The 16,378-nt window shown below is 35.5% G+C and overlaps 1 protein-coding gene across 8 annotated transcripts in view; it reads left to right on the forward strand.

The window, feature by feature from the left end:
• VPS13B (vacuolar protein sorting 13 homolog B) overlaps positions 1-16,378 on the forward strand; it is an 870,718-nt gene that overhangs the window by 242,122 nt on the left and 612,218 nt on the right. For all 8 annotated transcript variants that reach the window (XR_005240849.2, XM_037999868.2, XM_073018246.1 and 5 more), the window contains exons 18-19: positions 12,369-12,503; positions 13,268-13,441. Coding sequence is in view for 7 of the 8 variants with exons in the window: in XM_037999868.2 (XP_037855796.2) it covers positions 12,369-12,503; positions 13,268-13,441 (309 nt within the window). In the remaining variant the exon portion in view is untranslated. The remainder of the gene's footprint in view (positions 1-12,368; positions 12,504-13,267; positions 13,442-16,378) is intronic.

Raw genomic sequence — 16,378 nt, forward strand, 5'->3', positions numbered from 1 at the left:
AAAAATACTTAATTTTCTAGTCTCTTGTACCCAGAAATGTTCTTATTCCCACATTTGGAATTATGACATAGTAGATCAATCAAAGTTAAGTAAATAAGCTTATAATGGAACAAGTCACTTGAGTTTTTGAGGTTTTTTTTTTTAATTTAATTTTTTAAGAGCAGTTTTAGGTTCACAGTACAATTGAGAAGAAGGTACAGAGATTTCCCATATACCTCTGCCCCAAAACATGTATAGTCTGTCTCCCCTATTACCAATTTCCATATCCCCCATCAGAGTGATACATTTGTTACCTTCATGAACCTACACTGATGTGTCACAATTACTCAAGTCCATAGCCTACTTTGGATTTTACTCTTAGTGTTGTATATTCTATGGAGTTGGGAAAATGTATATGATATGTATCCATCCTTATCCTATCATATAGAATATTTCACAGTCCTAAGATTTCTTTGTGTTCTACCTATTTATCCCATCCCCCACCAGCCAAACCCTAGCAACCACTGATCTTTTTACTGTTTCTGTAGTTTTGCCTTTTCAAGAATGTAGCCTTTTCTCATTCTTTTAGTAATGTGCCTTATCATGGCTTGATAGCTAATTTCTTTTTAGCAGTAATATTTCTTGTCTGGATATACCATAGTGCATTCATTCACCTACTAAGGGACATCTTGGTTGCTTTCGTGTTTTGGCAACTATCAATAAAGCTGCTATAAATATCTGTATGCAGGTTTTTGTGTGGACTTGTCTCACCTCCTTTGGGTAAATACCAAAGAGTGTAAATACTGAATGGTATGATAAATGTATGTTTAGTTTTGTATGAAACTATCAAACTGTCTTGCAGAGTGACTGTAGCCATTTTGCATTCTCACCAGCAGTGAATGAGTTTCTGTTTCTCCACATCCTCACTAGCATTTGGCATTGTCAGTGAGGTTAATTCTTATTAGTAATGCAAATAAGTTTTCTAAGAACGTATGTGGTTAGTGTGACAAAGACATGTAGGAGAGATTGTGATTCATACAATTTAAGAGTTAGAAGCACATTTTATGTATTTATTTTATATTAAGAATTATGTCATAAGCAAGGCGGCAGACTGTATTGCTTTAAATTGAGGTGTTTAAAAATCATTCTGTCACTGTGAAGCTGAACTTTTACTTGTCAAATGTTTATTTGCCATTGTTATTGTTTAAAAAAAGAATTACATGTTTGTCAGTAATTGCTTGTTGACTCTCTTTGCTGGTGATTACAGCAATATGGACAGGGATTTCTGAGTTGCAAGTGGGGGTGGAACAATGAAAATTAAGCTCCTTTGCAGTGAGCTGAGATCGTGCCACTGCACTCCAACCTGGGCGACAGGGCGAGACTCCATCTCAAAAGAAAAAAAACTAGTTCAACCATTATGGAAAACAGTATGGCGATTCCTCAAGGATCTAGAACTAGATGTACCATATGACCCAGCCATCCCATTACTAGGTATATACCCAAAGGATTATAAATTATGCTGCTATAAAGACACAAGCACACGTATGTTTATTGCAGCACTATTCACAATAGCAAAGACTTGGAATCAACCCAAATGTCCATCAGTGACAGATTGGATTAAGAAAATGTGGCACATATACACCATGGAATACTATGCAGCCATAAAAAAGGATGAGTTTGTGTCCTTTGTAGGGACATGGATGCAGCTGGAAACCATCATTCTCAGCAAACTATCACAAGAACAGAAAACCAAACACCGCATGTTCTCACTCATAGGCGGGAACTGAACAATGAGATCACTTGGACTTGGGAAGGGGAACATCACACACCGGGGCCTATCATGGGGAGGGGGGAGGGGGGAGGGATTGCATTGGGAGTTATACCTGATGTAAATGACGAGTTGATGGGTGCAGCACACCAACATGGCACAAGTATACATATGTAGCAAACCTGCACGTTGTGCACATGTACCCTACAACTTGAAGTTTAATAATAATAGATAAATTAAAAAAAAAAACAAAAAAAAACAAACAAACAAAAAAAAGAGAAAATTAAGCTCTACTGAACAGACTTTGTGTTTTGTACCTTGTGAATATTTAAAGTTCAGTTCTGTCATTTAATGATCACTGTGAGTTGCACTTTTGTGATTACTTTTTGTTTCATGTTGTTTCAGTGGTTATATTTTATGTTCTGCTGAAAATACTAAGTGCTTTTTACCTGGATATTTTGACTTAACCCTAGAATGGGTCACTATATCTTTTTTTTGATGTTAAAATCATTATAATCAACAACAATAATAAAACTACCTCTACCTTTTTAAGTGTGCTGTCTCTTAAAGTTTCTCTTTTCAGAGGGAGATTTTTACAGTCTTTGCCACCTATTGAATCTTAGAACTAACTAGCTTTCTTGGTACACCTGTCTTATTAGTATTTTCTAGCAAGCCACTTTTATTTAGGCTTTTCACTTTCTTCTTATGTGATAAATCTTCCCCTCATTTCACTTTCTCCTTTTATTCTTCCCCTGAAAGGATAATACTTACTTCTTTCTATATAGTATAAAAGATTTGGAAGCTCTTGATTATCTCTTTAATGCATCTTTTAAAATAATTTGCTTCTTTCCTCTTTCAGAAACCTTTATTATAGTTACACTCTCCCATGATTTTGTTATTTCCCAGTATCAATATGGCTCCTGGCTGTTTGAATGTTTTGGATGGTTGTTTGTTGTTGTTGTTGTTTCAAACAGGGTCTGGCTTTGTTGCTCAGGCAAGAGGGTATTGGCATGACCATGACTCACTGAAGCCTCAGTCAATCCTCCCACCGCAGCCTCCCAAGTAGCTGGGACCACAGGTGTGTGTTACCATGCCTGGCTAATTTTTAATTTTTTTGTCAAGATGGGGTCCCATTATGTAGCCCAGACTTGTCTCGAACTCCTGAGCTCAAGTGATCTTCCTGCCTTGGCCTCCCAAAGGGCTGGGATTATAGGCATGAACTGCATCCGGCCAATCTTTTGTTTTATTTTATTAAATTGTAGCTTTGCAAGGCTTGTAACAAAAAGAGCAGTCTTCTGGCCCCCTGTCATCCTTACTGCTTTTTAGAGGCAGTCATTTTTCAACTTTTTCTTATATACCTCTAAATTTCTAAATAGTAGTCTTTGTCGCAGTTTTCTTATTTTTCGTGTTTTTCCATAGAGAAAGTCAGTGTTGGCCCTAAAAGCTAAATCATTCTCTGTGTTAGGCAGGGGTATGTCAATGTTATCTACATACTTACTATTGAATATGAGGATATATTAGTTTTCTATTGCTGCTGTAACAAATTCCCATAAACTTAGTGCCTTAAAAAAACACACATTTATTTTCTTACAATTACGTAGTTTAGAAGACTGAAATGGGTCTCAGACTAAAATCAAGGTGTCAGAGGCTCCTTTTTAGAGGCTCTAAGATAAAACCCCTTTCCCTGCCCTTTCTAGCTTTTAGAAATTTCCTGAATTCCTTGGCCTGTGACCCCTTCCCCCGTCTCTAAAGCCAGCAATGTTACATTTCCGTGACTGTGCATCTGTCATCACATCTCTTTCTCTGACTCTTCTTTTTTGCCTCCTCCTACTACTTTTAAGGAGTCTTCTGATTACATTGGGTTCACCTGAATAATCTAGGGTCATCTCCCTATTTCAAGGTCAGCTGATTAGGAATCTGAATTTCCCTTTCCGTAATAATATGACATGTTCACAGGTCCTGAGATTTGGCATATGAACATCTTTGGGGGGGCCATTATTCTGCCTGTCATAGAGGATTTAGTTTTTAGGGCCAATACTCACAGCCTCTATCTCTTATTCCTTTTCCTAAGTCTTTGAGTATAATTATCTCACAGTTTTTGCTTAAATCTATACTAAGTATGAACGCATCATAAACATGTATGTATGAGTTAGAATATGCTACCATTGTGTTTATTTTTCTTATAAAACTTGTATTCTTGGAGTTAATAACTGTCTTGGAGTTAACTGTCTTTATTTTGTTATTGCTTGATTAGTGTTTTATGTACTTATTTTTAATTAATTCCCCCAAACTCTGGCATAAACATATCATCTCTCAGTGCCTTCAGGTGCATGAGATAATTACTTTCAATTTTTGGAGTCATTAATTTTTTAAATGCTCTTTCCTCCTGTTTTTCTCTTTGTTCCCTAGGCCTACTATAGAGATGTCTTGAAATTTCCTTTTATCATTTTCCTGGGATTTCCTTTTCTCCTATTGAATCCTGTTTCTTAGACCACATATGTTACTCTTTCTTGATTTACTCTCTTTTTTAGATGGAGCAAAATCTTCTGGTTATCTTCCTGGTATAGGAAGTAAACTTTTTTCAGGTCTGACATGTTTGAATGAATCTTCATTTTATCTTTATATGTAATTGATTGGACTGTATATAGATTTTTAGGGTGGGAGTGATTTTCCTACAGAAATTTGAAAGCATCACATTATTGTCTTCTTGCTTTTGGCATTTCTGTTGAGAAGTTTGATGCCATTCTAATTGTTTAACGTTTGTTTGTCACCTGTTTTTGTTTTTATGTGTGCGTGTCTGTCTTATGTCAGAAGCTTTTAGGAGTGTCTCTTTAGCCCTAATGTTCAGGTGGTATGAGTTTATGTGTGTGTTTTTTTCATTTGTTATACTGGATACATAGTAAACACTTTTAATTTGGAACTCCTTTTCTACAGTTTGGGAAATACTCTTGAACTATGTTTTTGATTATTTTCCCCATTTTCTTTTATTAGTTCCTTCTAGACCGTTTGTTTTTTAGATATTGGATTGCTTATGTTGATCTTTTCATTTTATTTTCATTTTTCTTCCATTTTCATTCTCTGGATTTTTTGGTTTTAATTTATGGGAGATTTTCTCAACTTTATTTTCCAATCTATTTATTAAAGATAATTAGCATCATGTTTTTAATTTCTAAGTGCTTGTTTTTGTTGTTTGTATATTTTAAATAAATGCTCATTTCCTATTGCAGTATCTTCTGTACTCTCTTTGAGGACAGAAATCATTATTATTATTCTTTGAAGTTTTCTTTTGCTCCTGGCTTTGTCTGTTTACCCCATGTTCCTTTTCTTTATGTTTTAAAATAATATCTGCCTGTCACACTTGTGATTTCCATCTAATATTTAACGATACTTCATATTGCAGAATGAAGTACAAAATAACTGAAACCTCTGTGTGAGGTTGGAACTTGTTGATTGTAGGGGAATTGGACACACAGCTCATTTTTGGTTTGAGGATAATCGATTATCAGTGTCATGGTTCCTTTTTCTTGAGCTTGCTCATTTTTACAGAGAGAAAGCCGTCCATTTCCTTCTTGAGGTTTCTAAGCCTGGTACTTAGTAAAGGAAGGGAAGATTTCATTATCAGGAATCCAGAATCCAGATTCTAAGATAATTCTCCCCTTTTAGCATATGGTTGTATTTCATATTCCTCAGTTGAGAGTCCTCCTGGTTTAACCTCTCCAAAGTAAACCCTTTAGTCTTCTGCCAGGTGAGTGTCAGGTAGTTACTGACACTCATGGATTAGAGGAGAGGATTCTACATGGATTAAGAAAAATGATCTGCGGTCACTAGATAAAATTTTAGTCACCTCCTCATCTTTTTAACCTCATCTGCATCCCTGCCTTCAGAACTGCGTGGCCTCTTTTTAATTCTTATATTTCTAGGGCTTATTGCAGGATAAATTTGCTTATTAGTTTAATTACCCACAGGCACTTCTCTCTGTTCTACTAAGGCTACTCATTGCTACTTGTTCATCAGATATCCATCTTCCCAAATTTAGATGATAGCTCTTGCTTGTTTGAGAGCGACATATTTGGCTCTTGTCTTTTTATTTTTGGTTCTTTGTTAGTTTAGTGCCTTAAAATAATTTCTTAATAGTCTTTTGGTGGACTTCAGTGGGGGAACAGAAGTAATCATATGGTTTTACTCCTTGATCTTTCAATTCCACAGAGATACATAGATCTTTCTTGTTAGTTCATCTTTTAATATGTACATCATAACTACAAAAGTGATCATAAGCTGATTACTGAACACTAGAAAGTTGACACTGAGGGAAAGGTCTCAGTGAGTCTTAAGGAATTATGGAGGGCAAGAAGGTTGGTGGAAAAAGAATTAGGGTTAGCCTGGGCACCATAGTGAGACCCTGTCTCTACAAAAAAAGCAGGTGTGGTAGAGTACATGCCTATAGTCCCAGCTACCCAGGAGGCTGAGATGGGAGGATCACTTGAGTCCAGGGGCTCAAGATTACAGTGAGCTATGATTGCACTACTGCACTCCAGTCTGGGCAACAGAGTGAGACTCTGAAAAGTACTCGAAGGATGATATGGTTTGGCTGTGTCCCTGCCCAAATCTCATCTTGATTTATAGTTCCCATAATTCTCACATGTCGTGGGAGATACCTGGTGGGAGGTAATTGAATCATGGGAGTGGTTACCTTCATGCTGTTCTTGTGATAGTGAGTGAGTTCTCAGGAGATCTGATAGTTTTATAAGCAGCTTTTCCCCCTTTGCTTGGCACTTCTCCCTCCTGCTGCGTTGTGAAGAAGGATGAGTTTGTTTACCCTTCTGTGATGGCCTTCCTAGCTATGTAGAACTGTGAGTCAATCAAACCTCTTTATAAATTACCCAGTCTTGGGTATTTCTTCATAACATCATGAGAATGGACTCATACAGTAAAATGATACCGGTAGGGTGGGGTGCTGCTGCTATAAGTATATCTGAAAATTTGGAAGCTAATTTGGAACTGGGTAACAGAAGTTGGAACAGTTTAGAGGACTCAAAAGAAGACAGGAAAATGTGGGAAAGTTTGGAACTTCCTAGAGATTTGGAGGGCTTACAAGACAGGAAGATGTGGGAAAGTTTGGAACTTCCTAGAGACTTGTTGAATGGGTTTGACTAAAATGCTGACAGTGATATGGACAATGAAGTCTAGGTTGAGGTGGTCTCAGATGGAGATGAGGAACTTGTTGGGAACTGTAGCAAAGAGTTTTGGAAGGGCATGAGTGTTTTGAAGCATGAGGACATGGGATTTGGGAGGGGCCAGGGTAGAATGATATGGTTTGGCTGTGTCTCCATCCAAATCTCATCTTGAATTGTAGTTCCCATAATCCCCATGTGTTGTGAGAGGGACCCAGTGGGAGGTAATTGGATCATGGAGGTGGTTACCCTCATGCTGTTCTTGAGATAGTGAGTGAGTTCTTAGGAGATCTGATAGTGTTATAAGGGGCTTTTCCCCCTTTGCTCGGCACTTCTCTCTCCTACCACCTTGTGAAGAAGGACATGTTTGCTTCCCCTTCCACCATGATTGTAAGTTTCCTGAACCTTCCCAGCCACGTGGAACTGTGAGTCAATTAAACCTCTTTCCTTTATAAATTACCCAGTCTCGAGTGTTTCTTCACAGCAGCATGAGAATGGACTAATACACAGGAGGAAGATAGCAGTGCATTATTCTATATTTAATTTTATTATAAAAATTGGTAATTTTTTTAGATTATTGTATTGGTAGTGCAATATAACTTATATGTCAATTACAGTACCTTAGGGATACCCTCTTTCCTTCCTCTAGTGGACTATGACAATAGGATTTGAGTAAAGGAATATGCGAATACTTTGTAAAGCATTTTTTCAAACGTGGGTATTTTCACTGTCTTTGTGATTGTCCTTTTGACTCATGTCAGCTTTCTTTACATTCTACAAAAACATTGTACTCCCTTTCTAAATTAAGTTCTATATAAAGTTTAGCCAAGTTCTCACAGGTAAGTACCTGGAACAATAACTGCAGTTATTTTGGCCTCCATAAGTAACAATAATAGTGACTAGCCTTAAGCCACTGTATTATAAGGTAAGGAATGCTGCCTATATCTGAAGCCACATTTTAGCTTATTTACTCCTTTTGTTTCACCACATTGCTTCTCTAATTGTGAATTTCTTTTTACAATTTCTGAGAGAAGTATTCCTGTGAGTGCTGCCCTGAATTGTATAATGTCAAGACTGTACTCCCTTCTGCCTTTCTGTTGCTCACATTGGGGGCTTTTTATAATTTCAGTTTGATGGTAGAGTGGAAAGAAACTACAATTATTTTTACCAGTGGCTTTTCTTTTATTTGATATCAAAGTCTATCAAGAGATGAATGTAACTTTTATATAAAAATCTCTTCCTAATAAAAATCTGAGCTTTTAGCACTAAAAACAAATTACTTTATTAAAAGCTTTTCTTAAGGAGAAATTATGGCATCATGGTCTTTTAGTTGTTAAACCAAATTTAAAAATACTTGAGAAATGTAATGTTGTTGAAAGTGTTGAACTGTATTCTTGATTGTAGTTGTCTAAATCAAAGTGCTTTATATAGGTATATAAGATTCTTCTTCTTCTTCTTCTTCTTCTTTTTTTTTTTTTTGGAGACAGAGTCTTGCTTGTCGCCTGGACTGGAGTGCAGTGGTATGATCTCGGCTCACTGCAACCTCTGCCTCCCAGGCTCAAGGAATTCTTGTGCCGCAGCCTCCTGATTAGCTGGAATTGCAGGTGCTCGCCACCACGCTTGGCTAATTTTTGTATTTTTAGTACAGATGGGGTTTCTCCACATTGGCCAGGCTGGTCTTGAACTCCTGACCTCAAGTGATCCTCCTGCTTCAGCCTCCCAAAGTGTTGGAATTACAGGCGTGAGCCACCACGCCTGGCCAAGATTGTTATCAGAAGATGTTTCAGACAACTTATGATAAGAGTCTTATATATAACATGTATGAGGTATTAAAAAATACTTATTATTTATGATTCAAGGTAGAGTATTAAGTTTTGGAAACTGTAAAATAAGCCGTGTTATATAATAATTTTAAAGAAACTCATTTGGTCTATCCATATTCTTTTGCTTTTGTATATACCAGAAACTAATTGAGATTTTTGGTTCTGAACACCATCAATGACTCTTTAGGGAATCTTTCAGTAGCTCTTGTTTGCTGACTACTATATAGGTTTCCTGTATTTCTTTTGAAAAATTGGTATTGAATGAGAGTCTGACCCTAAGGCATGAGAGCCAGGGGAGGGCAGGGTATTATTAAGTTCTATTTCTGTCTCATCATCTAACATAGTGATTGGAACAGGTTAAGTTATCCATTGATTATAGCTCCCTGCAACCACAGTAGATGTTAAATAAGGGTTGCTCAGCGTCCTTTCTTATAAAGAAAAATGAGATCCAGGCTTTGCTACTTTCTGACTTGGGCCTTTGCAAAATCCTTATTTCTCCAATCCTTTTTTTATATATATATAGAATGAAAATAGTAATAGCTCCTAAGGATTATTTTGTGTGTGCCAAATAAATAAAATAAACTAGGTATCATGCATGGCACTCAGTAAGTGCTCAGTGAATGTTAAGTGCTATGATTACTATTATTGATACTACTGCTGCTGCTTTTATTGCTGCTGCTGCTACTACTACTACTACGATGATGATGATGATTGTATTAGCATTTTTGGCATCATTTAATTTTCTGAGATATTAAAATTTCCTGAGACATGAATTTTGAGAATCCGTTAAAAAATGCTTTAAAATGCATAAAGTTTTAGATACCATTTCATAGGTGTAATGAACTCCTTAAAGTGTGCTGTAGACCATAGGTTTAGAACTCCTCAGAGGATAATGGATACCACTTCAAATGGACACAATTCAGGTGGCAAATATTGGAAAATAGCAACCAATCAGTACACAATTATATAAAGGCAAAATGCAAATTAGCAAATTAATAGCTTCAAGTGTTATTCCGTTCTCATACTGCTGTAAAGAACTGCCTGAGACTGGGTAATTTATAAAGGAAAGACATTTAATTGATTCACAGTTCCACATGGCTGGGGAGGGCTCAGGAAATTTACAATTATGGCAGAATGCGAAGGGGAAGCAAGTACCTTCTTCAGATGGTGGCAGGAGAGAGAATTGCCAGCGAATGAGGAAGTGCCATGCTTTAAAAACCATTAGATCTTGTGAGAACTCCCTCACTATCATGAGAACAGCATGAGGGAATCTGCTCCCATAATCCAGTCACTTCCCACCTGGTTCTTCCCTTAAAACCTTGAGATTATAACTCAACATGGGGTTTGGGTGGGGTCACAAAGCTAAACCATATCATAAGGGTTGATTTGGGACAAGGTATTTCTCAGGATAACATTGTCTAACCATTTGCAAATCATTTAATGTGCTTGTTAAATAGCAGAATTCTGGGCCATAGCTCAGGATGACTGAATCATAATTTCTTTGAGAGATTATGAGTCTTCTTGAATACCCTAAAGTTTAAAGTCAAGGATTTTAGAATGTTTAATACAACTATCATAGAAAGTGTATGATCTTCTTAACTATTCATACAGAGTTAAAGAAGCTTGAAAAACAAAGGATGGAATTTATTTAACCAAAGTGTGGAAAGGGAAAAATAGGCGAAATTACGTTGGTAGGTTTTCGTGAATAGTTGGCAAAATGAGTGACAAAGTCTTCTGTGATGGGATCAGATTGTGTTAAACATCCTAGATTTTTCACATAGTAACTTTTGTCCTCTGGGCAAAAATTAGTTACCTTCTCTAATCTATTGTATCCTCATCTGTAAAATGAAGATAATAATAATATTTATAATATAGGCCTGTTGTAAGGACTGAATGAGATAATGTACATAACACATACTGAAGTCCTCAGTAAATGTTAATTGATTAGAGTTAATTGTCATTATCATCATCATCATCATCACTATCATCATCATTTTAGTGGTGGTTGTCCATACTATCAGTATAATATTCTTAAGGTTTCTTTGCCTGTATAATTCTCACCTACCCGTAAGGATCAAAATGAGGTTCTGCCTTTTGATTATGTTTTTCTAACCATTTATTTATGGGAATCACTACCTTCTGTGCTTTTATATCCTTTAGCAAGTAGTATATAATAAAGATGTTAATATCTACTTTTTTGGTTAATTGATAAACATTTATTTGCTTCCTATTTGTCTACACAGAGCAAGTGAATTTTATTTATAAGCTATTGTATTTTAACACAGGAGCTATTTGAGTTACAGGTTGAGTGATCCCCTACTCTGAAAATTCAAAATCTGAAATGTTCTAAAATCTGAAACTTTCTGAGAGCCAACGTGACTCTCAAAGGAAATGTTCATTGGAGCATTTTTGGTTTTTGATTTTCAGAGTGGGGATGCTCTACTGGTAAATATATAATACAAATATTCCAAAATTCAACAAAATCCAAAATTCAAGACACTTCTGCTCCCAAGTATTTTGGATAAGGCATCCTCGATCTGTATTTTGTTTCTGTTTCTTCATTTCACCTGACCAAGATATTTCAGAGAATTTGTTTACTCAGGTAGTTTTTTTTTTTTTTTTTTTTTTTTTTATTGAGACGGAGTCTCGCTCTGTCGCCAGACTGGAGTACAGTGACGCGATCTCTGCTCACTGCAACCTCTGCCTCCCGGGTTCAAGTGATTCTCCTGCCTCAGCCTCCCTAGCAGCTCGGACTACAGGCGCATGCCACCATGCCCAGTTAATTTTTGTATTTCTTTTTTAGTAGAGACGGGGTTTCACCATGTTGACCAGGATGGTCTCGATCTCTTGATCTCGTGATCCGCTCGCCATGGCGGATCACACCACGGTGCATGCACCACCATGCCCAGCCTAGGTGGAGACATTTAAACATAAAACTACCTGAGTAAGGCCAGGCCGCGGTGGCTAACACCTGTAATCCCAGCACTTTGGAAGGCCCAGGTGGGTGGATCACCTGAGGTCAGGAGTTCAACACCCGCCTGGCCAATATGGTGAAACCCCGTCTCTACTAAAAATACAAAAATTAGCCAGGCTGGTGGAATGCGCCCGTAATCCCAACTACTAGGGAGACTGAGGCAGGAGAATTGCCTGAACCTAGGAGGCAGAGATTGCAGTGAGTTGAGACTGCACCACTGCACTCCAGCCTGGGTGACAGAGCGAGACTCTGTCTCAAAAAAATAATAATAATAATAATAATAAAGTCTTCGCCTAAATTGACTGTATAAGTTAGATTTGTTTTAAAAAGAAAAATCTTACTCTGTTTTCTAAAGCCAAATATGATTTTAAAAACTGTTGTTTTTTTAAAAGTATTTGTACATTTACTTTTATTTCTTGTGCTTGACTAATCAAGAATTGACTGCATAGGTATAGTTATGAGAGTTCAGACCATTTATTTTAAATTTGCATCCTTTCACCTCTGAAACACTAAACTATGAAACCTAACACAAATACTGTAAGAACATCTGAGGTAGATAGTTAAAGTATAATTAAGTTTAAATGCCTTGGTGAAGGAGTATAAAAATTATTTAAATTCAATCGGCTAGTACATTTGCAGTTTTCTTTTATTAGGTGTGAAATCTAAGAATCTCCTGCCAACTCTTGAAGGCTCAATCCAGAATGTTGAATTGAAGTACTGCAGCACATCATTGGTCAAATGTGCCTCTGGGACCATGGGATCAATAAAAATTTGTGCCAAAGCCCCAGGTATGTGCAGCTGGACCGTGTAAAACTTTATTGCCTGTATAGGAGAATTGGCCTTGCATTTTACAAGGAGCGTTACTGAAACAAGAATTTACTCATTGTTTCTATGAATCAGACGTTTTAAATTTTTACTTAGAAATTTTTCTAATTGTGCCAGGATGATACTTCTTGACTTTAACAAATTAATTTTTATTTAGGGAAAAATACTTAGTTTTATGAATGGTTATGAGGGAGAAAAAGGAATGTTTATTATACTTTTTGGGGGAATAGGAGGGGTGTGTGTGTATATATATGTGTGTGTGTGTATATATATATAAAAAAGACACTTAAAATTAAATTAAAAAGTTGTTATTATAATATAATTAAATAGGAGACCCAATTGTTTTTAAATTTTGGTTGCAAATGACTTTACCTTCCTACCAATATTTTATTTCATAATATATTTTTAAAACTATTTGTGATTTTTTTCAGTGCAAACTGATTTTAAGGTAAGTTTATAAAGGTCCAGATTTCATTTAATTTTTAGAAGACAGTGTGTTTTTTCCTTTTATAACCTTTTCTGGACATGTTCTGCATTCATTAGCAAATACGAAAACTTAAGAGTTACAAATGCCTTACGTTTTATGAAACTCAATATAATTAAATGTATAGCTAATATCAAATAAAATACAAATGTTATATTATGGTGTTAGTATATTTTAAAATCAAACATTCTCAAGTGACTCATGTTTTATTTTTGTTATTGTCCTACAAATATTTCTTTTCAGTTGATAATGGAAAAGAGAAGTTGATTCCCTTGCTTCAGGGTCCTTCCGACACTAAAGACCTTCATGGCACCAAGTGGCTCAATGAGAGTAGAAAGCCAGAGTCTCTCTTAGCTCCAGATTTGATGGCATTCACAATCCAAGTTCCACAATATATTGACTACTGCCACAATTCTGGTAAGTACAAACCTATCATTATTTCCTTATTTTGCATTTTTTTTTTTTTTTTCCCAGAAAGGCTTTTAAAATTGGTATTTTTTTTTTAAGCTATTTTTGTCAATTGGCTTTCTCTGCAGTTGTGCTTTTTCAAAATTCAGATTAAGAATTTTTGTATCACTTTTGTTAATTGAAATGTGTTTATAAATAATAATGATTTTATTTATATGAGAGAATTTAGCTGTATGTATAGTGGTTAACTTCAGATTCACCTATATAAGGAACAACTGAGTTTTAAAATATAGCATATCATTATAATGCAGACTTTCTAGGGATAGTAGCACTTTGTAACCTACAGTTTGTCATGTGTAAATTAGGTGTTTTTACCTTCTGTAATTTTTTAGGAATGAAAAGATTTGATGGTAGAACTGAGAAAAAAATCTCAGAGGTCATTATCTCATTTTTTAGAGTTTTATTTTTTTCTAGTAGCACTTTGAATAGAATCTATTTCATTTTATTCTACACCGTAATAGCAGAGCTATACCTCTCATGTTGAGAGGAGGTATCAGAAGGATCAATGAAGACTGAGACAAGAAAAATGTATGATAGGTAGAGATCACTATCAGTCATGAATTCACTTAGCCAGTATGTGGTTAGCAAATTCAGGGTATTCAGTCAATGAGGCTAGCAATATGATAGTAATATAGACATTTGTTTTAAAAGATAGGTGGTCCACTTTTTCTCTCTAGAAGTAACTGGCCAGTGAGTAGTTTCAAATAGTTGCTTAAGAGTAGAGCTTCATTAACATTATCCAACAACTACTGTAGCTTATAGAAAGTTTGTTCAGCACTAGTATGTTCAAGTAGAAACTATGAAAAGATTTGCAATTAACTGAGCAGAGACTATGTAGAGGTGAATATTGAATAAAGCAGTACACAAGTGAATATATAGAGGGACACAAAACATTGGAAAGATGAATATATTATGGTAATATTTGCAGTTGAGTGGCATCCACACTGAAAACTGGAAGTTAGTATTTGAAAGGTGAGTCTAAGGATGCTCTCTGTCAGCATGCTTCTAAGGACAGCACACCTCAAAAATAAGATTTCAGCCTGGTAAGAATGGGTATGGAACCATAAAGAACGAATGACTAGAGGATGACTCCAGGATCCAAAGTAGGGCTGTCACTATAGAGAAAAGATTTTACCAATCTTTTAAGGCAGGGATTGGTAAACACTTTATTAAAGGGCCTGACAGCTAATATTTTAGGGTTTATGGCCCATACAGTCTCTATCTCAACTATTTCTGCTGTTGTAGCACAAAAATAGCTACAGACAAGACTTAGGTGAATGGATGTGACTGTGTTTCAATAAAGCTTTATTTATAAAAGCAGTAAGTGGGCCAGATTTGGCCTATGTGGTTTGTCTAACATGGTTATAGGAAGAAGGAATTGGTGGATAAATATCATGGCTTTGTTAATGCCTATTTAATCATGTTCCTTAAATATATTGTTTAGTAAACTTCTTTATAGAATTACCCATATAATAATTTTTGTTTTCAAATAATAAACCTAAGATGATACTCAAATGACCAGACCATTCAGTTACAATTTTGATACCTAAGAAGAGATTAATCTTACTAGAATCTTGCCACTGAAGAAAATTCTTGCGTTAGACAGGAACTCCTAACACTTGTTTTACCATATATACAATTAAAATAAATTAATAAGTTGAGTATATTTAAATAATCTGTTCTTCTAACAATATTTATATTATCTTTTGTAATTTAAATGCGTTTCTAGGGTCACAAAATTTTATTTGTGTTTTTAACTTTTTGTATGGCTCTAAAAGTAAACTGGTATAAGAAAAATTATCTGTGACACCTATAATATTTACAAAGTTTTAACTTTTTCTTGCTGTTAAGGAAATTCACCTAATCTGCAACATTAGTGTTATGTATAGTGGTATGTTTATGGATTTGCGTGTAAAATTTTAATGTGATCATGTATTTAGTGCTTTGAAAATTTTCCTTTGGGTATATTTTAAACCTAAAATGTAATATATTTTAACTTAAAACTACATTCACATAGTTTATTTGGGGCATTTTTAAATTTAATTTTTTCATCTACCCTAGAACTGCCACCCACATTCATGGCTTAGGTATTTATGATATGGTTTAGAGAGCTAATAAGTACTATTTTTATGCCAGTTTTAAAATAATTTGGATTAATCTTATGTTCTTATAACAAGATTTAAATTGAGTGTGTATGTGAGTATGACTGATGTTATAGACAAATCATAAGTAAATCTTAAATGAAAAAATTAGTAATTCATTAACAGTCCTTCAGGACTTTACTAAAATATTATACTTTCAGCAAGTACTTTCCTGACCATTGTATCTAAATTTCTCCCTCTGTCTCCTACACACATATTGACACTTCTTAATTATTTCTCTACACTTCTTTAGTTTTCCTTAGTGCTTATCAGAATCTACCATACTATATATGTTAATGATTTATAATGTTGATTGTTTCCCCTGCTATTAGAATTTTATGCTTCATTTGGGCGGGATGTTTTGTCTCTTTTTGGTCACTGCTGTATTCCCAGTGTCTAGACCAGTACCTGGCACATAAGCTAACAATAAATACTTATTGAATGAATAAGCTAGTAACTGATGATTACATTTACTTTTCTTTGGTTTTTGAAGTTGAAGCATCTAATGGAATAGAGACAGGAATCTTTCCAGAGGCTTAAGGGAAGAAAAAGATGTTAGGTGGTTAAATCTTTTAGGTGAACTGTTAAAGGAAAGCATGAGTGGTCTCTGCTTGTGTTTTCACAAACAGATAGATGTCTAGGTGAGGTTGTTAATGAACTTTTCCCAGGGGCTTATAGAATTTGAATGATGATCATACTAACTGGCTTTTTTAGGGTCATGACATGACGTGTGGAAGACAGCTGT

This window comes from Chlorocebus sabaeus, chromosome 8 (genome assembly GCF_047675955.1).
Source record: "Chlorocebus sabaeus isolate Y175 chromosome 8, mChlSab1.0.hap1, whole genome shotgun sequence".
NCBI classification, from domain to species: Eukaryota; Metazoa; Chordata; class Mammalia; order Primates; family Cercopithecidae; genus Chlorocebus; species Chlorocebus sabaeus.